Source organism: Rhinatrema bivittatum, chromosome 9, assembly GCF_901001135.1.
Source record: "Rhinatrema bivittatum chromosome 9, aRhiBiv1.1, whole genome shotgun sequence".
NCBI classification, from domain to species: Eukaryota; Metazoa; Chordata; class Amphibia; order Gymnophiona; family Rhinatrematidae; genus Rhinatrema; species Rhinatrema bivittatum.
The window spans coordinates 174,647,190-174,673,336 of NC_042623.1; the positions used below are offsets into that span (position 1 = coordinate 174,647,190).

Below are 26,147 nucleotides of genomic sequence, written 5' to 3' on the forward strand. Positions count from 1 at the left end.
CCTGCGCCAATGACAGAACACACACATAAATCATAGCATTGTCTCTTGCAGATGTGACTGCCGAACCACAGCATCTAGTAAAACTGTATAAGGTAGCCTGTACCTTTGCTGAGCCTTAAAGGGAAACTAGCATGGCCTAAATGCCTTTCATAATGTTGTTGCCCACTATTTGTGCTGGCTAGCTGTAGGCTAAAGGAGGTCATCTGCTCATGAGTAGTAAACCTGATGTGCCTCCCAACCCAGCAAAGGCTACTGGTGTGTAGCTGTCTGCCAATGTCGCACAGATACATAAGAGGTGACACACCTGTGTTAGCAGCAAAAGTGATATCTCATGCTGTGCATCCGAATGTGGCAGTTTTGCATTCTGTTCTCCACAGAAACTCATTAGTAAGCCCAACCACAGGGAATATGGCAATCCACCAACATGCACGAGATAATGATGTGGAACTGCTGTGTCAGGATGTACAGGAACTGCTGTGTCAGGATGTACAGAAACAATGTGCGACAATCTCCCAGATGTGTCCATAAGGGCCCAGACATGATGGTGCTGTGGCGGCGGGGTGGATGGGTGAAACTAGAGATTAACCAGTGACATAGTAAAACTTTCCAAGGGTAGGAGAGGAACGGGTCCTTTTGGATAATGTAGACATGCTAAGTGTATAGTGATTCCTCACTCAGCAACTTTTACATCACATGCATTGTTTGCCCTGACTCATTTTGTCAGTCTGTGAAACATTGGGACAACAAGGCATGGGCTGGGCCAATGGCCACCATACATGAATACAAGGCACTTGACAGGCCATCGATTGTGTCTTCTCCCACATGCATCCCCCCCCCCCATTTTGGTGCCATTATGCAGACAGGCAACTTACAAAGAAAAAAGTGTGTCTTAAGTACCAGGAATAGAGAAATACCTACAGTACCTGAATGTAATCCACTTTGAATCGCTGAAAAAAAAAGAAAGTGTGAAAAGCAGAATATAAACCTAAATAAATAAAAATAATAAAATAAGTCAACCGTCACCATACAGGCCAGCCTCAAAATTGTCAAAGAGGCCCGATTTCCTAAGTATAAAAGAATCGTGAGTGGCTCCCAGGTACCTGGCCACCACGTTCAGGATGTGCATTCCAGCGTCACAGACCACTTGGAGTAGAAAAGCTTTCTGTTGCACTATGTCTCCTCTCTCTGATGAGGTGGAATGATGGCCACGTGAGTGCAGTCATTAGCTCCTACAACATCTAGAAAGTGTGCGAAGGCATAGAACCTCTCTTCAAGTCCATCAACTTCTGACGGTCACAAGGAAATTTGATGTAGCAATTAATACGGTCAGTGACTGCTTCAATGACCTGATCGAGACAGCACAAGAAAGTGGTTTGGGACATTCCCCCCCCCCGACCCCTACTGTGGTTTGGAAGGACCCACTTGCTATGAAAATGAGAGCGGCCAAAAGTTTGGTGAGGCCGGGGACAGCGTGTGACCTTTGGGTGACCGGATCCAGAAACCCTTTGAGGTCTTCATATAATTCCTGGATTGCTCGAGAGCCGAGGCGATACCTGCTAACCACAAAGTGCTCTGGCATGCCCAGCACGGAGGTGCGTGGTGGAAATATACACACCCTGTATCTCCAGCGCTGTGGCTGCCTGCATGCTGGATGCTCGAGCAGGTCCTGAGCCTCTACCTCCGGTGCTGGTACTTCCATGAAACGTCTTGGAAGTGTCCTTGGCTGCTATTCTCATTCTTCTTCCACGTGTTCTCATCTGCGGCGAGCCTGGCAAGTCATCATGTATGCCTCTACAAGTACACTTGACACAAACAAACTGGCTTTAGTAGAGTTGACCTTGTAAAAACAGGCATTTTTATTGGTCCAGGAAGGCATGGTAGGTGTGTCTGTTATGTTTGCTGTTTTTTTCAAGCACAATATGCGCCGCGATAATACCATGCTGAGCGATAAAGGGTGTGATAATTGTTTGGGCCATAACGCCAAGAAAAAAGGTGTAGTTATAGATACCGTACACAGCGCTACCACCCCGTATTTTACATTTATCCCACCCACACTCCGCCCACTTTTACATTAATGTTATTTTGCATACACAATTTGCGATACGCTGTTTACTGCATGAATTACGGTGTAATAAACGGCCTAACACAAATTGATGAATGTCCTTGTTGGATTGTAGAAAGCTCTGGAAATTGTCCCCCAGTTGGCATTGTCAGGATGAAGTCACCATACATATATTTTTTAATGATCTGGAAAGGAATACAACAACGAGTGAGGTAATCAAATTTGCAGATGATACAAAATTATTCAGAGTAGTTAATCACAAGTGGATAGTGATAAATTGCAGGAGGACCTTGCAAGACTGGAAGATTTTTTTTTAAAATGGCACGGGCTGTCCATTGCCCCTACCATGTGACAGGGGCCGGTCAATGGCAGTGGTAGCCCCTGTCACATGGTAGGGGCTAAAGGGCACCAGCGCCATTTTGGTTTGTGGCAGATCACTCCCGGGCCACCCCGCTGGACTACCAGGGGTTTTTGTGACTCTTGGGGGGGTTGGGAGGGTGGCATGATGAAAGGAATGGTTAAGCAAGGTGAGGCAGAGGCTGGGCAGAATTTTGAAGGGGTACTTTTTTGCCACCTATGGCTCTCTGTCCAGGTCATTTGACATTGACCTACATCAGCATGCAATGTGAGCCAGGTAAGGCAAAGCTCACGATCAAATGAGGCAGCTTTGGATAGTGCAGAATCTCCTGCACCTCTTGGGTCTCAGAGCCATGTGTCAAACAGACGCATCAATATGTCTGAGGGGGGGGGCCCCCCCAACCTCAAAATCTAGCAGCTACTGTTCAAGGGGAGGAGTGAGATTTCTCTCAGATCTTGGGCTTGTCCTCTGATCAGGTACTAAAGAAGCAGATGGCCACTTTGGCGAAGCCTAGCCACAGCAACCAGTGTGACTCCATGGTCCTTGCATTAATCCTTTGATATCAGCCTTTATGAACTGGACACTTGTTCATAGGCAAGGAAGACAAGAAACTTAATCCTCTGGGCAACATTCTTGTGCAGATGTCAATTTGAATTGCTGTGGCCTTGTCCCAGACTCTTATAACAAAGTGATGATCACCTGTTTGCAACTGGGACAGAACTGGAAGCCGATGATCTGTTTCGCAGACACGGTGAGAAAAACTGACGAGATGAAATCAAATGAAGACATTTTACTCGAAAGGCAGACAGTTCACATAGGAGAAAAAGATTAAGCAAGCCATTCAGCTTGCTGGGAAAGGTGAAGAAAAAAAAAAAAAAAAAAAAGAGGGTAGACCGACTCAGTGAACACATCAAAACGAAAAGAAAAACAAAAAAGTATCAAAAGTTCTAACTATGGAAAAATTAGGGTTTTTATGGTTAAAGCCAGAAGAAAGCGAGAGAGCAAAATTACGGTATCCTCAGAAAGTCTATAGGGTTGCAGCAGCAAACGTGTGTCCGATGTTTCCAGCAGACAGAAAGGAAGAGAGGGGAGCTGCAGTGCCACAACAGAGCGGGAACTACTGCGTATAAGCAGCAAAAGGCTTTTATGCTTTTCCCAAAAGCTTTGGAAGAATTCAGCCATTCACTACCAAGTACAGTCATAAGAACCATGGAGGTAATTTTCAAAGGAGTTGCATGCATAAAAGTAGCAGTTTTCAAAAACCCGTTTATGTGAGTAAAACCCAGTTTTACACGCACAAATCCTTATGAAAATTACCTCCAAAATGTATCAAAAAAATGTGACCTTCTTTATCTTTATCTGTATTTATAAACCTCCTAAAGCAAGAAAACTAGGCGATGTACAGGTAGTACAATTATGAAATAAATATGCACAAACATATCACATAAAAGCACATAGCTGTAACTGAACTGGTCTCATGCAACGTAAACCAATAGTCTGATTAGACAAATCTCAGATTAAGTCGTACGCTTGCTTAAATAGCCATATTTTCAGCAAGGATTTGAAAGATTTTAGACCTGCTTGTCTTCAGAGTAAAGAAAAATATTCAACTAGTTGTTTCAAAACCCAAAGCCAGATATAAATACAATCAAAAAAAAAGGAGGGCTTGCAAAAAATAAATACATAATAATACAACCATGCTGCTATAACTACTACAACTATTACTTATTGTATATATAGATCTATAGAGATACACATAAGAGGCAGCTCCTACTCCATGGAGCTTACAAGCTAGTCTAGACACAAAAACGAGACAAATAAGAGGTTACAGGAAATTTAGTACAGTAAACAGTTAAAATCAACAAAGATATGATAGGAAAAAGTTAGGGGTCAAAATTTAAAAAGGAACCTCAAAAAGGTGGTTATTTTTTGCAAGATTTGAACATGGCCACTTAAGGTTGTGTGTGTTGTGCTAAAATTTCCCAGAGATCTCTTAGCCTTCTTTTTGGTAGTGTGCATGACCATTAATACACAGACGACAGATATGCTTTTGCTTTTCACCAGTGCCTAATAAATGGCTTTATGAGTGAGGAGGGGAAGAAGGTCATGTAATCATAAAATCAACAGTACAAAAACATTTTGTCTCCTGGTGGAGGTCTTGGCCCGGTATTCCTACTTTATTTTCTTACAACAATAACCTGGATCAGAAAGTCAAATCAATGCTTAATGAAAAATCATGACTCAGGAGCCATTTTCTAGGCATGTTTAATAATGCATGAGAGCACCTATTAGCTTTGGCAGTTTTGTCTATACCTCTGTCCATCGTATCCACCGAAAGAATTTGTACAAAATTTGATACTAGACACAGTTACTGAAATAATAACTGAGAACGAGATCACAAAAGTTCATAAAATGTACCCAAACCATTTTTTCTCAGTTGCTATTTCACCTTCTAAAGAACATTATGTATACTGGTCTTTGTATTGGTTGTAGATTATGGGTTTGGCATAGCAAGATGGCAATTTCATGAGACTGGTCATGGAAATATAGAAAAAAAAAAGTGCTACTCAGATCTGATGGGGAGCTGGGGTTGTTGCCAGTTGAAAGCAGTGGAGGAGCCTTGAGTGAGGGTCAGCGGCAGACACAAGCCCTAGACACACAAAGATACCCAGCTCTTCCCCCCCCCCCCACGCTAAAAGCGTCAAGTAACAAACAGCAAATCTCAGAGAAAAGGCCAGCACCCTGGGCTGGGGGAGGGTAGTAAGAGACACATCTGCAGGATCCTTCTAAACTACCTTATCAGACCTGTCTCTGCAGACTCGCTGCTTTCCCCCTCCAGGAAACAAGCTTATGAAGCTGTCAGGATCAACCAGGCTTGAAACGAAAACCCACAAGTTAAAGACTGGGGAGCTGCAGAAGAGCCGTAGGAGATACAGAGGCTGGGAGAGGCCAAGGAACATTTACCCATTGGTTCAACACAGGTGACTGACTGGTGTCAGTATATAAGCAGAGCAAGAGAGGCACACTTTTACTAGTACAACAGACTCCTGGGATATGTCCTCCAGACCCTCTAGTCGCCTGACCTTGTTTCTGCATTACATTTAACTCTGCAGTCCTGCTACAGTGTTCCAGCTCTACATTCAGCTCTGCAGTCCTGCTCCATGCCTCTCTCCTGGGTCCCTGATCCTCAGCCTGCTCCAGTGTTACAACTGCATGCCAAGACACCTCCCAAGCTAGGCAAGGTTTTACCAGCCCTGACTCAACTTTCATCCGACCATAATGTACCATTCACTAGCAGCCAGACATACCCTGACAGCAGCCAATGTATATTCTCTCTCTTGCAGGTGTAAAATTATAAGTAATGTCAATCCAATCTCAAATCCATTTGATCCTCTAAAAATATCTTCTAAATTACATTTTGAGCTTTCTTTTAGAAACATTTAGTGGTAAACTACAAAATAATCTCAATATGGGAGAAAAAGAGAATGAAATGGAGATAATGAGAAGAAATAAATAGTTCAAAGTAAAACTGAAAGAAGCCTTCAAGTTTAGAACTACAAGAGAGAAACTGAAGAAAAAATCCCCGGGTAGTTGTGAATGAAGGCTCATGGGTGCCAGATCCCATCCTGACTCAGCAGGATGCCCAAAGGAGCAAGAAACTAATGGGTAAAAAAATAATAATAATAATAATAATAAAAGAAAGTGCATAAGAAAAGCTAGAAGGACTCTCCACTTCTACTACTTTCTACTATTTATCAATTCTATCATGCTATTAGATGACGCAGCTGTGGGAAAACAATGCTAAAATGTTTCTAGTGCTGGTTTACTGCAAAAGATGTTAGGCAGAGAGTGACACACTGAAAGCAGTAACATTTCATCAAGATTGTTTTGTTCAAAAGTTCACATCTCTTATATATTCTATAGGTAAAACAGAATACATGGATGTGTCTTTCTACAAAAGCGTTTTTGACCCCTTTTCTCTCTTAAAGCATGTTGATTGGTTCCTGATTATTCACATACGGGCCGATACTGTAAGGAGCGTGGGAAAAACAGGTGCTCAATGTTGAGCGCCCGCTCTCCCAACATGCACCTAGCCACCTCTCCTGGGTGCGCGATCCTGTATTTAAATGAGGGGGGGGGGGGGGGGGTCGCACTAAAAAGGAGGCACTAGGGACAATATAACACGCCTAGTGCCTACTTAGCAGCAGAAACCCAGGAATGGTGGCTATCAGCAGGTTCACAAACAGACACAAATTTTACAGGAGTCTGTTTTCCGAACCTGCTGACAGCCATGGGTTAGGAAAATGGGCGCTGGTAAAATTACGTGTCCATTTCCCTAACTTGACTGGCTGGAACTTTTTTTTTTTTTTTTTAATTTATTGTTTTTAACCTTTTTTTGGCTCCTCTGACTTAATATCACTAGTATATTAAGTTGGAGAGAGTACAGAAAAGCAATATTTTCTGCTGTTCTGTACATTTTTTCGGGCTGCTCAGAAATTAATGCCTGCATTTGTGCAGGCATTAATTTCTGACCGTAAAATGTGCGGATCAGCCGCACATTTCTTTTTTTCAATATCCTGGCGAATTACTAATAGCACTCATCAACATACATTTGCATGTTGGCCACACGTTTTCTACACGCTAAACCCCTTACTGTATAAAGGGCAGTGGACGCGCGTCAAAAACACGCATCCATCTGTGGGCAAAACAGCGCGCTCAGTCGAGCAGACTGTGAGCCAGTTTGTTTTCTGTAATTGCTCTTTAAGCAAATTTTAGGGCCTGATTTACTAAGGCTTTTCCCACTATGTAATCTATGGGTGAAAAGTTTATTACAGCAGGCCCTTAATTAGTGTGCTACTGCACAAAATAATAAATAGCATGTTCCAACCTTTCACTTTTGAATTTGTTGTTGGTCTTGCACTGTTCATACTTCTTGCTAAGGGACTTGAATTCTGTCTGAAGTTTTTTTTCACGGTCTACGCTTCCTTGGTAAAATCGCATCTCCTCTTCTATTGCTTTCACTTTCTCTTCCATAAGCTTAAATTCATGAAGGATCAAATAGCTGACTCCACAGTATGTACAGACAGTCTCATCACGTGACATCTAGAAAGTAAAATTACAAATATCTATTAATTTCATGCCTTGTAACTCAGTTTCATTACAGAAAAAACACATTGCAGTGGTCATCACCCTTCCCCATATCATTTAGCTCTATAAAAACTTTCTGGCATAGTCGCCAAAAAGATCTACATTTCTCTTCTACAACTTCTGAAAGTCACTAAATCTCCACTGATGATTCAGCATGTTAAAAGAAAATGTAATGAAAATATACTGAAAGAAATAAGACATCAGTGAATTATGAAGCACTGTCAAATTATAGTTTTGGACAGGAATAACATGAGGAAAGATAGGAGGCCGCTGACAGATTATTTCAAATTTTTGGTGCATTATCGGTTAAAAGCAGGACATCTCATGCAGGACAAAGTACATCTAATCCTGTGCCTGGAGCCACACTACCTTAAGATCAGGAACAAAGCTAAAGCATGACTTTTATTTAAAAGACCTATATCTTCTGCCCAACTTCCAGAACTCCTTACGAGAGACTGTCATACACAACAGGGACACAACTAGGACTTAAAACTAATCACAAATGGGTTCACCTATGCTGGATAGAGATGTGTATCGTGTGATCGATCGTCTTAACGATCGATTTCGGCTGGGGGGGGGGGGGGGGAGGGAATCGGATCGTCGTGGTTTTGTTTTTTAAAATATCGTGTAAATCGTAAATCGGAGGAGGGCGGGAAAACCGGCACACTAAAACATCCCTAAAACCCACCCCGACCCTTTAAAATAAATCCCCCACCCTCCCGAACCCCCCCAAAACATTACATTTATTGTGATCCACCTTGAGACCAACTTTGGGAAGAGGCAGAATACCAGATACTCCTAAATAAATATACAAAAAAAAAAAAAAAAAGAAAGGACTATAATGGGTTTCTTGCACCAAAAGCAAGTTTAGACGTAGGGAGCCCAACTTTATAACAGCCTGCATAGGGCTGAAGTCCGCGTTAAACCTAATTTTTAGAGCAGAATTACGTGTGGTCTGCTTTGAAAATTAGCAGGACTGTACATAATTTAGCGCGGCACTAGTGAGCATATTTATGCCTTCAAGAGAGCAGATGTAAATGTTCACATTATGCATGTAATTTCGAAAGTACGCACCTTAAATTATTTCCCTGCCCCAACTCCACCACTGGGTATGCCTCATTGCAGTACGCAGAAAAGGGCATGCAAAATTCGCTTCCGGTCATACTCTTATGTGTAATGCTAAAAAAGCCCATTTATGCGCATAAAACTGCATTTTATGTGCATAAATGCTTTTGAAAATGCCCCCCTCCCCCCAAATGTCACTGTCATATTGACAAAGCATGGAAAAGTCGCATTTTACTCATAACTGCAGACCTTTCTTACGTTATTTGATTTCCATTCAAATTAAAGGGTCAAGATGGTAATTTTTCAATGGAAAAAAAAAGTCAAGGCTTATGTAGTCTGCTACCAGCCTAGAGTTCTTTACATTTTAAAATATATACAATTCTACATATGTTTTACCTTTTTCTCAGCATACCTTAACATGTTATTTATGTGAAATCACCAAAGATCCCATTGATAAAATGGCATGAAAGTTACAGTAAACAATACATTTTAATTGGGCTATCTTCACTTTTCTGAGCTATGCAAATGTAGATTTTTAGACGATATTTCTGCATAGATAATTCTTAATAAATACAGCAATATCTTTGCAGAAATTCTGCGACTTAAAGTTCAGCTGCTTTGTGCGAAATGGAGCACCATTTATTGCACCTTTAGTGAACAGATTCCCTAGTCCATAGACTAATATTCTTAGAGGTGAATTTATAAGCCCGACGCACTCCAAAATCAGAAGATATGCGAATATGTTGGGCCAGTGTGCACTGAGCGGATTTTTAATTCCTCCCGAGAACGCGTGCATCTTCCACTGTGCGCACAAATGAAAAGCTACAAAAAGGAGCATGGCGAGGCATGGGCATTCCTGAATTTCAACTTCAAATTAGCACATAAATACTTACGTGCACAGGCGCAGACTGGGGTCCCCTGCCTCTAACTTTACTTCTGCTATGGAGGACGTGTAAGTAATAAAATAAAGATAAATAGATTGGCGGGGTTTTAAGGGTCAGGGCTAACAGGGGAGAAGGGAGGTTTTTAAACTAAGGGGGGTCTGGAACTGGGAAAACTGGTAATGGCATCAGTGCGCATGTTTATTAAAATCCTCCCACTTATGCAGTAGAAGCGGCATTTGTGCATATAGGCCCACATCCACTTAAATTTGCAATCAGGCTATTTTATAACGTGCATGCATGTGTTATAAAATGGCCGCATCCCTGGGCGCGGGCTGAAGAACAGCACATGTGCCTGTTTAAAAGTTGCTGTCTAAATGTTTTATATTCAGGTAAAGCAAAATCATTGTTTTAAAAAAAAAAAAAAAAAAGACTGTACAGACCTTACAAGAAAACTTATTTTTGTGGCATCAATAAACTGCTTCTACGTTTTTCTGGACTAAGGGCACACAATTTTTCAACTTATGTGTCTTACACACAGGGCTCTGTCCTAAGAATGCACTATAAATGTGCACTAGAAAAGCGCATATTTTTTAACAGGCACATTAAAGCATTACCTTCTACAAACGTAGTAAACTAATGATATGCATAAGCTCATGAATGCTAGGAAAAGCACATTAGGCAGAGCGCGGGTCACTTCCTAACAGGCCACGTAAATTTGTACGCTGTTATAGGCACAACTTACACCAATTTTCAATGTGAACTTCTATGCATTAAGTTTGCTGTGAAAATTATCCTGGCAGACCTCCCCACACAAGTTACACCTACTAATTTGTGTAAGGAGATTTTCCAAGAAAGTTACGAACATGCTTTTCAAAATCAAAAAACATGAATTTAAATCCAAACTCCGCTTCCTGGATACCTCTCCACCATGCGCATATAAATTCTGTGCAAATAGGGTGTCTGTCTGCCTCATATGCTTGTAAAATTACAGCAATTTTCAAAAAAGGGTATTTCTGCAAGTAAAGCACCGTTTTCACTGGCAGAAGTCCCTTTGAAAATTACCCTTAGGATGCCTATGCTATGCACAGCGCTAATACTAGTATATATTACCATATATACTCATGTATACGTCAAGGGTATTTTTTGGGCCCCAAAATCAAGAATTATCTGTCACCTGTGGATAAGCTGAGAGTAAAACCTAAGGGGGCTTATGAAATGGTGAAATCATACTAAGAAACAAACTGATAACATAAGAAAATTGTTTTGTTTTTTTTTTAAAGCAGAATAGTGTCTCATAAGAAACATCATTTAACAACTTAAGAGAATCTCTTATTTACAGATACCGGTAGTTATTAAATGAAGAATAAAATGCTTCATTCAAATCCTTCCAAGTCTGATTCTTCATCTTCGGAATATCCGAATATACCGTGGAACTGTTCTTTGGTGATGCCTCAGTATAAACATGGTCTTCGCCGTCTCCATCTGTTGAATCATCATCCGATGCTGATTCATCTTTGTCTTCATAGATGGCGTCGTCTTCTGAGCCATCCATACATTGCTAATGCCACATTTCAGGAATGACTTCTTGATCATTTCTGGTGGAATTGACTCCCAGGCATCCGTTATCCATTTCGCTACTAAATCAATGTCTGGTTTCATCAGGTTCCCTCCTTTCGTTAGCTTTGCTTAATCAGAACACACCCATTTGTTGCCACATACGCCGCAATTGGTCCTTGAAAGGCTTGTTTAGACAAATCTAATGGCTGGAGCATTGATGTCAGACCTCCTGGAATCACTGCTAATGTAGTCACCATTTTCTTTGATTTATCCTTCACATCCTCTGTTATATGTGCCTGGAACATATCCTACACCAACTGTAACGGTCGTTTACTTAGCCCGTGCCTGGTTGCCTACCCCACACATTGTACAGCCACCATTTCGTTTCCTCCTCATCCATCCTGGCTTTAGAATGAACCTGGACAGTTATGCCTGCTGGAATTTTTAGGTTCTTTAGCATAGTTTTCCCCTTGAATATTACCACTGGACGCAGTTTTGTGAAATCTGCCAAGATAGGACCACCATGAAATGGGTCTTTTCATGACCAGTAGCCTGTGTGAGGGGGTGTATGTGCCAGCGAGAGAGGGCTTGTGGGAGAGAGAGTGCTTGTGTGAGGGTGTGTGGGGGAGAGAGAGCCTGTATGAGTGTGTGCAAGAAAGAGGGAGCTTGTGAGAGGATGTGTGTGCGTGCAAGCGAGAGGGAGCCTGTGTTTGTGAGACAGATACAAAAGGAGCCTGTATGAGAGGCTGTATGAGAGAGGGGGGGGTCAAACTCTGGGAGTAGAGGGCGGAAATAGAGTGGAAGGGGGTTGAGCCTGGAGAGGGACAGGAGAGTTAGTGGGGAGCGGGGGCCTGAGAAGGCATAGTGAAAAGGGTTTGGTCAGAAGAGTAGGGAGAGAGGAGGAAGAGACACTCTTACAGTGTACTTCTAGGGGATTTCTACTCAAAATATTTTAAAAAATAAATAAATAAATAAAACTCTGCATCTTTGAGTAATAACGTTTCGTATAGCAAATGTTGCTTACCTGGTGTAACAGGTGTTCTCACAGGACAGCAGGATGTTAGTCCTCACAAATGGGTGACATCATCAGGATGGAGCCCTGTACGGAAAACTTTTCTGTCAAAGTTTCAACAAGCTTTGACTGACACTGGCACACTGGGTGCACTGAGCATGCCCAGCCTGCAATTATCCCTGTGAGCCACAGGTGTCTCCCTCAGTCTCGTCTTATAGCTAATAAGCGCAAGCGAAACTAAAATAAAAGTATACAGACCCAACTCCGCGGGGTGGCGGGCGGGTTTCGTGAGGACTAACATCCTGCTGTCCTGTGAGAACACCTGTTACACCAGGTAAGCAACATTTGCTTTCTCACAGGACAAGCAGGATGGTAGTCCTCACAAATGGGTGAGTACCGAGCTGAGGATGCCCGAGAATGCACCAGATACACCGCAGACACGCGAAAGCGTAATGACAGAGGTGGAAATGGGAACGGAGGGCATCCGCAACACCATAATGGGTTCGTGGAAGGATGTTGGGTAGTGAATTGAAAAAGGTAAGAGTAGTCGGACTGGCCAAACATGGAGCATGCCGGCTAGTCAATGTAAGCAATAATAGGCTGCAAAGGTATGGAGAGGACTCCAGGCTGCAGCCTGATAAAAAAGTACAAGCAGCAGTAACCAAAGGGAAGCTGTTAAGGCTAGGACGGAAACAACAGTATGTGGATACCCACAGTGTTGTAGTGAAGTGTCTGCTTGTTGGTAGCAAAGGAAATACAGACCACTTAGTCAGAAGGATTAGATCTGTGTGGCCACTGGAAGTCGCAGCTTGAGTCTTGCATGGAGGAAAGAGTCAAGTGGAATTCACATGGAATGCAGTGCAATGTAGATAGAATGTAAGCGCAGCATTACTGTCCAGGAATGTGGAAAACCCACTCTCTCCCTAGGGCGAGAGAGAGAGGCTAGGAAAAATTGGCAGAGTATTTCCTGAGTAAAGAGAGATGCAACATCTACCTGAAAAGGATAGAAAGATGAATGCATAGAACCACTCAGTGACGGAGGAACGAGTCAGGTGAGTATGGAAAGAGTGCATAACTCACGGACCCTGCTGGCAGGAATGACATTAAGAGGGAAAGAAGTTCCCTTGCCAAACTGTGGAAGAGAGGAATGGAAAGGCTCAAACGTAGAATGTATGAGACTTATAAGGAAAATATATATGTTCATTCCGTGATTAGAGAAATAGAGGCGGCTTGATCAGTGGATAATCCATGGTAAGCAGACTCAGAGAGGTTTACCGTAAACGGGAACCCAACTCCCAAAACGATACACCTACTGAGAGAAAGGTGTAACTATGTGGAGGATGTCTGGAGAACAGAATCCGAGGGAGTAAGAAAAAATGGTGGAAAAGTAAAAGGAGTAATACCTCTCTTTTTTTTTTTTTTTTTAGCGTCAGGAGGTAAAGCCTGCCATATTAAACGGCAAGATTTATGTTTAGAAGGTTTTGTGACGCTACCAGAACCTAAGAACATCAGTAAGTCTATGATTTGGGACTGACTGGTGAGAGAATAAAAGGTTACTGATATGATGGATTGAGAAGTATGGGAAAGCATACTGATCTCAGTCAGGGAGTGGGGAAAAGAATACTGAACCCCATCCCAGTTCAACATTAGAAAAAATGCTGGCTACGAGAGGCAGCAGAAGAGATATATTGAAGAGGCCTTTGATGGAAGAAAAGGCATCTAAGGGAACGCATAGGAAACATGTGTAGGGAGCAGAACCTGTGCATCGTATGGAATGATGCAGACGCAGAGGAAAGTTTAATTAACTCAGCGTGAAAAGATTTTCCCTGTACACATGTAATTGAGACCATTCGAGAGGATAGAACCTACGTGGAGAAGGTCTGATAGAGCGTTCATTAAATCTCTTAGATATGTGGCCCAAGGAGGCATGAAGTGAACAAAGGCCAAGGTAGAGCTGCGCAGCTGTCTAGCAGAGCAGCTAAGAGGTAATGCGTGCTTATGAGTTGGAAAGCACATTGTCCCTATGCTGTCTGTCTGTATGCACAAAGAATTGTTGCAAAAGCAGTATTGGAAGGCATAAGGGCATAACTCATGGGTGCAACGTCCAGGACGTTTATGAGAAACTATGCTGGAGTGCAATAGACGCATAATGGGTTGAAAGCTTTCAGGAGAAACTTTATAACCCTAAGGAATTGCGAGCATGAGTCGAAGGAGACTAGGTCCTAGTTCGAACTGGGATAAGAATCAGGGACGAAAGCAATGAAACCACTTAGGTCCATTGAGTATAGAATGTCACTGAATATAACCCATAGCAGTTTTGAATTATGAGAAAAATGCATAGTGGGAAGAAACCCCATAGCCCAACCATGAAAAGTTGAAGGGCTGAGGTTATGGAAAATATGCACAGGGACATATACGAATGTATCAGAATGTCTGTGCGCATGCTGGACAAGAGGGTCTTAAGACTGTGGTGTCCAGAAGTGTTACAGAAGGGATTTATGGCAGTGACAGTAATCCCAGTTAGTAAATGTATAGTGAGTCATGAAAAAAGTGAGAGCTCATTGCATGTACTGAAAGTGGTTAGCAGTAGTCTATGCAAGGAAAGTGAATGATGTTACACTCCGCAGAGAAAACAGCATTCACCATGATGCAAGAGACAGTTCACTTACCGAAGCTGGTGCCAACGGCAGAGCTTGGGGTTGTAATGTTGACTCATCATAAAGCACATAGAAACATTAAAATAATGTACTTACTGCAATATGGAGTGATGGTAACCAAAGATACCATTGTACCTGTGACTTCTAAAGAAAGTTGGAGTTTCTTAGGTCCAGGATGTGCGGAGAGTAACTATTTTCTGTTAAAAGAAAAAATAGTGCAATTAAAACTCCCCAACCCCCCTCCCTTCTCCCCTCTGCACTTCGTAGCGCCTGGGGGAGTGTACCGGGACTTTGGTACAAGGTGGGGTGGCCGCTCTGATATCTGACCAGATGGGAGACCAGGAGGTGTCCCAATGGAGGATATCATGTAGGCTCCCGCAGGAGTGTGAGCGGTAAGTGGTACCCGCATTTCTGTATGCTGTACAAGGAGACACTGAGACCTGTGGCCAGGCTTCAAGGTGGACTTGTACATGGGGCAATGGTTGCTGAATCTCATGTTTAGCAGATCAGCCAATGCAGCTGGAACTTTGGTTGGGAGGGAACCAAGGGTCAGAGCATTGGTCGGCACAGGGACTTGTTACTGACAAGAGAAGAAGCCCTGCTGCAATCCCAAGAAGATAGAGGGGTTCTCCTGGTATTGTGGCTAACATAGCTAACATAGCGATATGTGACACTAATACAGCTCCTAAGGCACATGACCCAGAACTTTTCGAACCACGGTCCGAATGGGAGAACACAACTCTATGGGAATGCCGCCGAAGTGGGTACTTACCATCCGACGTGGATCGCCGCAAGACGAGCTGGTGAAGACTGTTGACTCCGTCGGTCTCTGGAGTCCTCGAGGGTAAGGCCGGGGACGTAAACTTCCATCTCACACTGAAACCCGGTATGGTGGCACAGGTACAGAGGAGACAGGCCAGGCGTGATTGGCGCTTAGACTGCTAAGTGTAACAGATGGCCACAGTCCCACACCACTTGACGGTGGGGCACGCCAGGAACAGGGGAGCCCTAACGGAACTCATGTTCCCTTCCCTCGTCGCAGCGGCTCGATGTGTCGTGACGCCAATGCAGAAGCCGTCGGACCTGGATCCGGAAGTTCTGGATCACCAAGGACTGCCAAAACTGTAGGAACAGTGCTGATGGCAGTGGTGATGTTGCTCTGCCCGAGCGTTGTCCAGCCTGGAGAAGGATGGCACCGACGTGCTGGATGGCATCAGCGGCGGACGATCACGATGTCGGCGATGATGGGTGCCACGGTGCTCGGCCCGGTCTTTCCCCAGCGCCGAGATGGAAGCCCTCGTCGTCCTGGAAGACGATCGATGACGAACTGTCTGCACGCCTGCTCTGCTCCTGACACAATGGAGTGTCTTAAGCTAATACGGGGCTTAAAAAAGAACCCAAAGCGTGGAGCAATGTGAGGAGGCGAGGGTATTATGTGGCGGTGCTATGTCGGTATTGACGATATTGAAGGCAACCTAAGGGGCTTCGAGGATATCATCAAAATGGGTATGAAAATCGTCGATGACTGGCCAGGAAAATGATGACAGTGACGGGCACTGACAGCACTGGTATAGGTATCTTTGAAACTATGTGGAATCGAATAATCGAAAAACATTGCCGTTATTGAAAAAGACACCGGCATCGACTGAGTCGAAGTCTAATCGATAGGGCGTCAAGGACACCGAAGGAAAACGTAGGTGTCGAGGGCATCTATGCATGGAGGCGGGCATTTATGCCTTTTGTGGCATGGCCACGGGCATCAACTATAGGGCCACAGACGTTGACGGTATCGATTTGGACAGACTCAGATTTCTAAGTGTACATGGTATCGGTGCCCCAGACATGTGTGTCGGTGGCATCGATATGGGCACGTATGGAATCGATGGCATGGATCTCCCAGTCAATGAATTCCATCCCAGCATCAACGCCAGTCCTGGAATCGACATGGGCATCGATGCCAGCCATAAGGCTGGCAGTGGCATCGACGCCCATCCGCGGAATCGAGCCGGCATGGATACCCATCGATGGGACCCACCTGGGCATCGAATTTCATCGATGGGAGCAGCCTGGCATCGACTGCCCTCGATGGATGCATTCTAACATAGATGCCCATGGATGAAACACCTGGGCATCGGTGTCCATCGATGCAAAAGGACCTGGCACCGATGCCATCGACGGACGGCCATCCGGCACCAATGCCATCGACGGACAAGCCATCCGGCACCGATGCCCACCGATGGGGACCATCCGGCACCGATGCCCACCGATGGGGACCATCCGGCATTGATGTGGCACCGATGCCCACCGATGGAAAAGGGCTGGACATCGGTGGGGAGGATGGGGCATCGATGGCATCCCCAAAAGGGGGGGGGTGGCATCGATGAAGTGACCCTGGGATCGTTAAAAAGTGTCTCGGGCAGCGGTGGCGGCGAGCCGAGTATGCATGGCAGTGACTAACAGCGTGTGCGTCAATGACATGCATCCGGGTAGGGACGGCACCGAGGAAGCCCAAGGAAAAAACAGTGCGTAGGAGGAAAAAGCCTGGTAGCACTGAAAAGCAAAAAACATGGATAAAGGCATCAGGGCACCGTGGGGGGAGGGGCGCTGATGACATATAAAAGCCCAGGGCGGTTTAGGAGGGTACCGGTGTAGCGATAGGGTATCGACTGCGTGAGGGTACCAGGGAACGAAGGACTTGAAGCTACAGAGGTCCTAAAGTTAAGGAAAAATCCCTACCCCACTAGCATAAGCAAGCAGAGTGTCACAGAGATACTCGCAAGCTGTTTAAAGCTAACTGAAAAATGGGGGAAGGGAAGGCTTCAGTCAGTTAACAGCCTTAAGATAGTGACAGGAACCGACCGAAAAATAAGAATTAGTACTCACCGAGCGTCGTAAAAACGTACGCGGAGGGAGACCTGTGCAGGGAAAAGTGTTTTTTGAAGTGAAAAGTTAAGTGTTTCCATGAGGTAATTAGTTAAAAAATCCTCACAGAGCTCCAACCGCTATGCTGACTGCAGAGCGGAAAAAAGAAGACTGAGGGAGACACCTGTGGCTCACAGGGATAATTGCAGGCTGGGCATGCTCAGTGCACCCAGTGTGCCAGTGTCAGTCAAAGCTTGTTGAAACTTTGACAGAAAAGTTTTCCGTACAGGGCTCCATCCTGATGATGTCACCCATTTGTGAGGACTACCATCCTGCTTGTCCTGTGAGAATACATTTTACATTAATTACTCAAAGACTGATGTATATTTTGTTGTGCACAGAATTCCCCCAGATGTAAAGAAAGAGGCATACCCATTAACCATCCTGGTAGGGAGTGTCTCTGGGAGAGGAGTGGAAGAAGATGTTTTGGAAAGTCTGTGCTTTAGAGCAGTGGTCCCCAACCCTGTCCTGGGGGCCCACCAGCCAGTCGGGTTTTCAGGACATCTGCAATGAATATGCATGAGAGAATTTGCATGTTATGGAGGCAGTGTATGCAAATTTTCTCTCATGCCTATTCATTGCAGATGTCCTGCAAACCCGACTGGCTGGTGGGCCCCCAGGACAGGGTTGGGGGACCACTGCTTTAGAAGAACTTTTGTTTTGCGTGGAGCCTGGTCCTGCCTCAGGAATATTTTGCTCCTGCCTGAAGGGATCGGGGCAAAAGAGCTGGGGGTTCCCTGCCGTCACTACCAAGAGGGACAGCAGTGACTTACTAGCAGAGAAGTGAGAAGAATTTTTTAGAAGATTTTGTTCCTGTTGCATTGGAAGGAATTTTTACCATCAGCTCCTTGGGAGTCTTGGATCTTTGTCTAGTGCCTGCCACCTTCAGGGACACTAACTCAGCTGTGCAGGGCTGAGACCAACATTGTGGAAGTTTGTGAAGATCAGGTGGAAATTTTTTTGATGCGGATTGAAGACATTTTAGTTACAGTGTATTTTGTGAGAACCAGAGGTACCCCCTAAAGGACATCCTAATAATGAATACATCCGAGGGAGAAAGAGAGAGAGAGAAAGAAAGAGAGAGACTGTGTTTTAGCCAATTTTCCTTGTGCCCTGGAGTTTGAATCCTCCTCCCCATTGGACTGAACCCCAGCACCTGGGGCCTGTGGAATGTGAAAAAAATGGGAATGAGAGTAAGAGGAAATTTGAGGACCCACAACAACCGTGTACCCCTCTATTCAAGATCACAACCAAAAAAGGGGTTAGATTAGTAAAGAATATATAAACAATGAAAACAGAATAGAAGTTATAATCCATCCATAAGCTTCATTTATTTATTTATTTATTTATTTAAAGGCTTTTATATACCGGAGTTCATGTACTAGTACATACCACTTCGGTTTACACAGAACCAATATTGGAAAATTACATCAAACAAGTGTGTATAAAATAACAAGGATAACTTTGTAGGAACTTAGAACTTGAGGTAAAGGAGAGAACAGGACCAAGTGGTAACAGATCAATGTAAATAGCTAAATAATAAATACAAATTCTTACAATAAATACAAATGCTTACAGATTAGTCTTCAAAATCTAAGTTTACATCTTCAGAATAATGTTTAAATCTACAAGAACTAACGGTTACATCTTCAAGGTTTGTAGACTTCAAAGCTGAGGTTACATCTGACTTAAAAGGTATTGGTGTAGCATGCTGTAAATTTAACGACTGGGAATATGAGACCAAGAAATACAATTAAGAGTTGCGGCATCAGACATCTGGTTAACGTGGATTCTACAAAATGTCAGTAGATAATCTGAGATATAAGGAAATCAGATTTCAGTAACAATCAGATCATTAAACAATTGAAGATTGTAGAGAGAATTAAAAGGTATAATTGGAAAAAATATCATAAATAAATCTCTATAGAACTGTCAAAAAGCCAAATACTCTGGGCTTGAAAACTTAGCCATTCCTGAACCAATATGTACAACACATTTAACTTTAATCCATTCAGTGTTTAAATCCAACAGAGCTTTCTGATGTCTAGACACTGACCTTTATGGGCATCATTTAAAAAAGAATGCTTGCATTGGTGAAAAGTCCACAGGCAAATCCATGGGTGTACTTTCATTTTGAAAATTATCCCAGGAAAGCTACCCGCACACATTCATACCAACTGACTTGTACAAATAGTTTTCTGGAGAAAAACTACACTCCTATTTGAGACTACAAAAGCATGTGCTCAGCTCCAAATCACTCCCCATCCCTACCCCCAGGAATGTGTCTTGTCACTGCAGGTAATGGTATATGCCACAGGCCTAATGCATAGAGAGCGGGCAAGATTTTCTGTGGGTAAAGCAATCTTACCTGCAGAAATTACTTTGAAGAGTACCCTCTGTAAAGTCCACTAATTTCGCCATCAGATACTCCTTGTAGCACACATTTCTCAAAATATCTATCTGAAGGACCTTTGGTAGTGAAGTTGGAAGAATCAAAAGAAATTCTATCATAATCCTCATTATAGGTTATTTAAGATTTAAAACAATGCCATGGACTGTGAAAAGTACCAAGTCCAGTAAATGCCACTACTACTTACTCCTTCCCTTCAGATGGAAGTATCTTTTGTTAGACAGACTCAGACAAGGAAATGATATACAAGCTAAAGATAACACCAGGCCACATAATACCTGTTATTTTAATAAGACGACTTGTATTTGGATTTGATTTTGTTCTCACATTGGAGGCAATGCTGTCCATCTTGGAATAATTTGAAGTACATGGCATTACAATAGGTTACTCCAAATTTCGAAACTGTGTTTAAATTTTTTTGACAATGTCATAAGCACATTTGCTCATATGTAAGCTGTCCCTCCTGATGCAGCCCATGCAAAACACGGTTCCGTGTGGGGGGACCAATTGTCAAATAAAGTTTGCTATGTACAAATTTTGAAGGCAGCATTGCCTCCAGTTTATTGTATATTCACCTACACAGACAGGTTTATGGACCATATGCAAGTTCCTTTTGCAACACACCTGCTCTCTTGTTTCTTTACATACTACCTCCAGGAAAATGATCTGCAGCACAGAGTCAGACTATGGCATCAAAGTTTACTACGGTATTGCCTAATAAGACCACAACCAACCTTTGTACCCCTATCAGCAGTATGTGAACAACTTCACCAGCAGGCAGAGGCTGAACTTTAAAGCAAAATATTGTTTACAAAAAGTAAAACTATGAAAAACCTCTCCAAGGGCTTACTTTTCCTTTAAGCAAGAACATCACTTTATCACGGAGAAGAAAAGACAAAATCACAAGGCAGCAAGGTACTTCAAACCATTTAGAAACAAAAAGGTTAAGGAGACAAAACTAGATTATAGCTGTCCCAGAATTCTCAGATTGGTGCATACATTAATTCAGATCTACAACTTTAGCCATTTCCAACATGTAGATGATATAACAGGAAAAAAAAAAATAGACACTGGAAAAAAAACAAATGAAAAAAAAAGATAATTTTGCCAAAGTCATACATTTTAACATGAAAGAGACATTTTCCAAAAACAAAGCCTAATATGAACAACATATTGTGCCTACTTGTGTTTCCATGGGAAATTATAAAGAATGTCAACAAAACCATGTGTTTCTAATAAGACATCATATGTCAAGGCAGAGCCAACAGAAGCCAAACAAAAACCCAATGCCCCAGTGTGCATGGATCTCTAGGGGTTTGATCCCCTAACATTCCAATTATTCAGCAATGTGTTCTCTCACTCTGTTGGTTCTCATTTCTTTCTAGGCTTCATCTCCTCTCACCTTGTTCCCTATAATCTCTCTCTCTTTCTTTCCTGACCATGCAAAGTGCTCACAAAGGCTGTTTTTAAATCATGATATCTACAATCAAAATCCCTGCCATCATGTGGGTAGAAATTCTTTAAAAAAAAAAAAAATGTACACTGCTGGCCATATTTCAAACACACAGAGTTTGAAGAAGAGTATAATTCTGCTTCCATGCCTCTGTTCGCCCCTTGGTTTAATATCATATAAGCATGACTTTACTATTTTATAGTTAGTAAAATGTAACATCTTAAGTGAAAGTTAGCAAAATCTTTCTTTGATGACTCTTTGCTATGATTTAATTTCCCATCTGCTAATTCTGTCTCAGTATAAAATTTGACCTCGACTATGACCTCGAGTACACTGCAAAATCCAGTTTTACTTTTCCTGGCAGTTACAATATGTCCTCAAATGTTGGGAAAAATATCTATTATTCAGAATTAATACTATGGGGTTCCAAAGCACTCTGCTGACTTTACTGAAAAAAAACAAAAGCAAAGAACAACATGAACTGTTATGAAGGTTTATCTTCAAGAGAACGGTGTGTGTTCATGCACCGCCACTCATTTCTCTGTTCAAAATAAATAATTATGAAAACTTGGTGAACTTGCATCCCACTGCAAAGTATCCCAACCACTGACCTGAGACAGGAATTGGAACCGGCCAATGTTACAAGCAGCTTTTTTTTACATCATGGTCTTCGATTAACAGATCCACATCAGTTCTAAATGAACGTTTCCTTTTTCTCAGAGACGTGAGAATTTAACACACAGACAAATGACAACAATGAACTTTACAAAACCCAACAGGTAGTACAAGCAGTACTTTCCCATGGACTAGACCAAGTGAAAGACTATTTAAAAAGCCCTTTTCTTTCCTCTGATTAGGATAAGAAGTCATTTTCACAGACAAAACAAAAAAATAATATGCCTCAGTTTAAAATATTTTGTGACCAGCACATTTCAGTTCTGTTTCAGAGGCCTATTATTTCCCTCTCAGCTGTTTCTTCAATTTCATTTCTGTTTTAAATGAGCTCAGAGCAAATTCTGTATGGAAAGTCATTAAAAAGAACAGTGTCTTTTCAAGAGGGAGCCTAGTCACAGAAGAGCTGGCAAAGGTGCAAAATGGGAGAAAAGGTATTACTTGAATAAACTCCTACAATATCAGCAAACTTGGGGCTAGAGCTGCAGGTGGGAGAGGCATGCAGGGCAATTGCCCAGAGCCCAAGCACTACCAGGTGCTTCCTTGGCAAAGCTGAGCGATGTCACTAAGAGCGAGCTTCAGGAAACCTGATACTGGCTGAGCACACATCTTAATTTCTACTTTGGACCCGTGTGCTAACACCGACCCTGAAGAGACTGGTAGTAAGCACAGGCTGTCTGATTCACTGAATGTATGGAAAGTGTGAAAAATCATCTACAAAATGTGAATAGTCACAAAAGTTATGATAGCACGCTCTGCCCTCATATGATCCCCATTCCCTTTAAGTAAAACGAATAGAGATAATAGAGAGAACACTGAAAGGTGGCACTTAGTGACATGTGTTTTTCAGAGCTTGTGTGCTGCTTTGAGATGACACTGATGCTTCTGTTTACTTTTGGCCACTGAGACCCGAAGCTGAGGATAGAATCACCAAGTACACTATGGAGTGATTATCCAATGGACTGTTCCAAAGGGTTAGTTCCCACCAGTCAAATCTACACCAGATGGTTGGAAGAAGTGTGAGATAGAGCACCAGGCCTGTCGCCGGGCCAAACAGTGCCCTGCGCAGTCAGGGATGGGGCAGGCCACAGGAATGGGGGCCCCCTCAGATATGCAGATGGTCAGCCCAGGTCCTATCAGGACACAGCTGTAATCCAGCAACCGTGTGGAAGCTCCAGAGAGCTCCTGCTGCTACAGTTGTGGCATGAAGGACTAGTACCCCACTCTCTGACAAGGTGCATTGGCACTCCTCAAGCCTGGCCAGGTAGATACCCATTTCTAATAGCTGTGAGGAGACAAACGTAGTCCTAAAAGCTTCACATTTTCAAACATCTATCAGTTTTATAAAGCTGTCCTTTACATAATAATGATGATGTTTTCTTTTAACTAATTTTATGCTTGACATGCTAATATGGTACTCCCTTTTTACTCTGAAAAAGATTCACTATATTTAAAAGCAAATATACTATTCAGCAAAGCTAGCCTTGGATGAAGTAGACTTCCAGAATAGAGGATCCAATCAGCTTTAAGCAGGACTGCAGAACAATAACTCATTTAAACCTGTCAAAGAAGAGCACTTTTGGGCCAGACCTATCCAATGGGTATATCAGGCACTCTTATTTTTAGGGCCCAATAAAGATATGCTAAACAAAAGCCGCCTGTTGCTATGTACTGGCAGCATGTAAATTATAGAAATAAATAATCTCTTTCCATCCTCACATCAGACCTACTATACTTAAACCGCCCCAGAATGATGTTCACCTGTGTTCTTAAAATCTTTCAGGTTCTCTTACTTGTGTTCCAAAGGGGATTTCTTCTTTTTTAATTCCCCAGTATAAGTCTAACAAAACCCCTGGGATCACATGGAGCTAACACAATAAGTTCTCTTATAGTGACTAGCCCATCTTTGTCATCCAACCCAATAGGTCCACTGCAAAATAGGAAGTACAAAATTGAAAGCCATTTCTGCAGGTAAAAAGGCATTTTATCCACAGAAATCAAGGCTTTAAAAATTGCCCAATCTGCGAATAGAAGCAAGTGCACTGTTTAACAAACACATGTACTTTTACTCGCAGACTGCAGAGGCAGGGAAAAGGTAGAGAATTGAGCATCGCACATAATTTTGGATTATACAAAACTATGTGCGCTGTTTTGTGCTGAAAAATTACCAGCAGAGAGAGCAGGCACAAATCTCTGTGGGAAATTTTTTATTGGGCAACAATTAAAGCAAAAGTCACTGTGTACTTCTGCTTTGATTATGGTGCAATCCCTGCGGGTAAAACAGTACCCACAGAGTTTGAACCTAGTGGCCCTTTTTTTTTTTTTTTATCATCATCTTCCCCTTAGTCTAGACTTGTTAAATCTTCTTGTGGATCATAAGTGCTCCTGCACTGGACAAAGTTTATTTCAGCTTATTTAATCTATGAATTGTTTCTGTATGCAGAATGAATTTTTAGTATTTTAAATTTAATTTTTACAATCCCATAGTCTTAACACCTCTCTTACACGGTTTTCCCTTTGGGTCTATTTTTTTACACAGATGTGACACCGAGTGGCGTTGTTTACAATGTACTTTTAGCCCATCTACTCTATAATTTTCAACGTGCATTGTATTCTTTGAAAATTAGCAACCACATAGGACACATGCTAAAAGCACCTGCATACTTGGCACCTGTTATTTGTGCAGGCAAGCAAGAGAAGATAAAATAGTACACAAAGATAAAAGTGATGAGGCTACATCTAAGGATTTTTTAAGTTTGGACTGCTCTACTGGCTGACCCTTTCAATGCTTCTTTAGAGTTCAGAGTGGTTCCAAAGAACAAGAGACAGGCAGATGTGGTTCCTCTTCACAAAAAAAGAGAAGAGGAGGCTGGGAACTAAAGACTGGTTAATCTGACTTTGGTGGTAAGTAAATTGATGGAATCACTGCTAAAACAGAGGATAGTACAGTTTCTGGAATCCAAATGATTAGAAGATCCAAGGCAGCATGGTTTTAGCAGAGGTAAATCTTATCAGACGAATCTAATCAATTTCTTTAACTGGTGACTAGAGGAGAGCGCTAGATGTAGTGTTCTTGGATTTCAGTAAGGCCTTTGAAACAATAAACTGAGCACCCTTGGTATGGACCCTAAAGTGACTGACTGGGTTAGAAACTGATGGAATGGGAAGCGACAAATCGTAGTAGTAAATGGAGCTCACGCCAAGGAGAGGGAACACTACCAGTGGTGTGCTGGAGGGACTGGTTCTTGAACTGGCTCTTTTCAACATTTTCATAAGTGATAGTGTGGAAAAGCTGTTGGGAAAAGTTTGTCTTTTTGCGGTTGATACCAAAATGTAAAATAGGATAGACACCCAGAAACGTGTAGAAAATATGAGGAGGAATCTAGCAAAGCTTGAGGAATAGTCTAGAGTCTGACAACTAAGATTTAATGCTTAAAAAGATAGATTAATGGACTGTAAAAATCCAGGGGGAGCGGAGGAAAAATTCTATGTACAAAACAAGAGCAGGATCTGGCAGTGATTGATTCCGATGATCTCAAGGTGGCCAAACAGGTAAATAAGGCAATGGCAAAAGCCAGAAAGATGTTTGACTGCATAAGGAGAGGAAGGGTCAGCAGAAAAAGGGAGGTGATATTGCCCCTGTATAAGTCGCTGGTGAGGCTTCATTTGGAATATTACATACAATTTTGGAGCCCACAACTTCAAAAATGATCTAAACAGAATGGAGTTGATCCAAAGGGTGGCTACTATATACTCTCCATTAGCTTCCAACTGTCTTCAGGATACAATATAATTACTTATATTGATCCATAAATGATTGAAAAACAAATAGTCAATATGGTTGAGCACTGTCCTCTGTCTTTACAAGCCAACCAGACAACTTCGATCCTCCAACAAATGTTTCCTAGAAATCCCTAGCCCAAAGCTTGCAAGATTAGATATTACCA

At 42.6% G+C, this 26,147-nt stretch overlaps 1 protein-coding gene across 6 annotated transcripts in view; it reads right to left on the bottom strand.

Annotated features, from left to right (window-relative positions):
• The window catches only part of LEKR1 (leucine, glutamate and lysine rich 1), a 515,362-nt gene that overhangs the window by 411,173 nt on the left and 78,042 nt on the right, over nucleotides 1–26,147 (bottom strand). For all 6 annotated transcript variants that reach the window (XM_029615748.1, XM_029615750.1, XM_029615751.1 and 3 more), the window contains one exon: nucleotides 7,309–7,523. In XM_029615748.1, coding sequence (XP_029471608.1) covers nucleotides 7,309–7,523 — 215 coding nt within the window. The remainder of the gene's footprint in view (nucleotides 1–7,308; nucleotides 7,524–26,147) is intronic.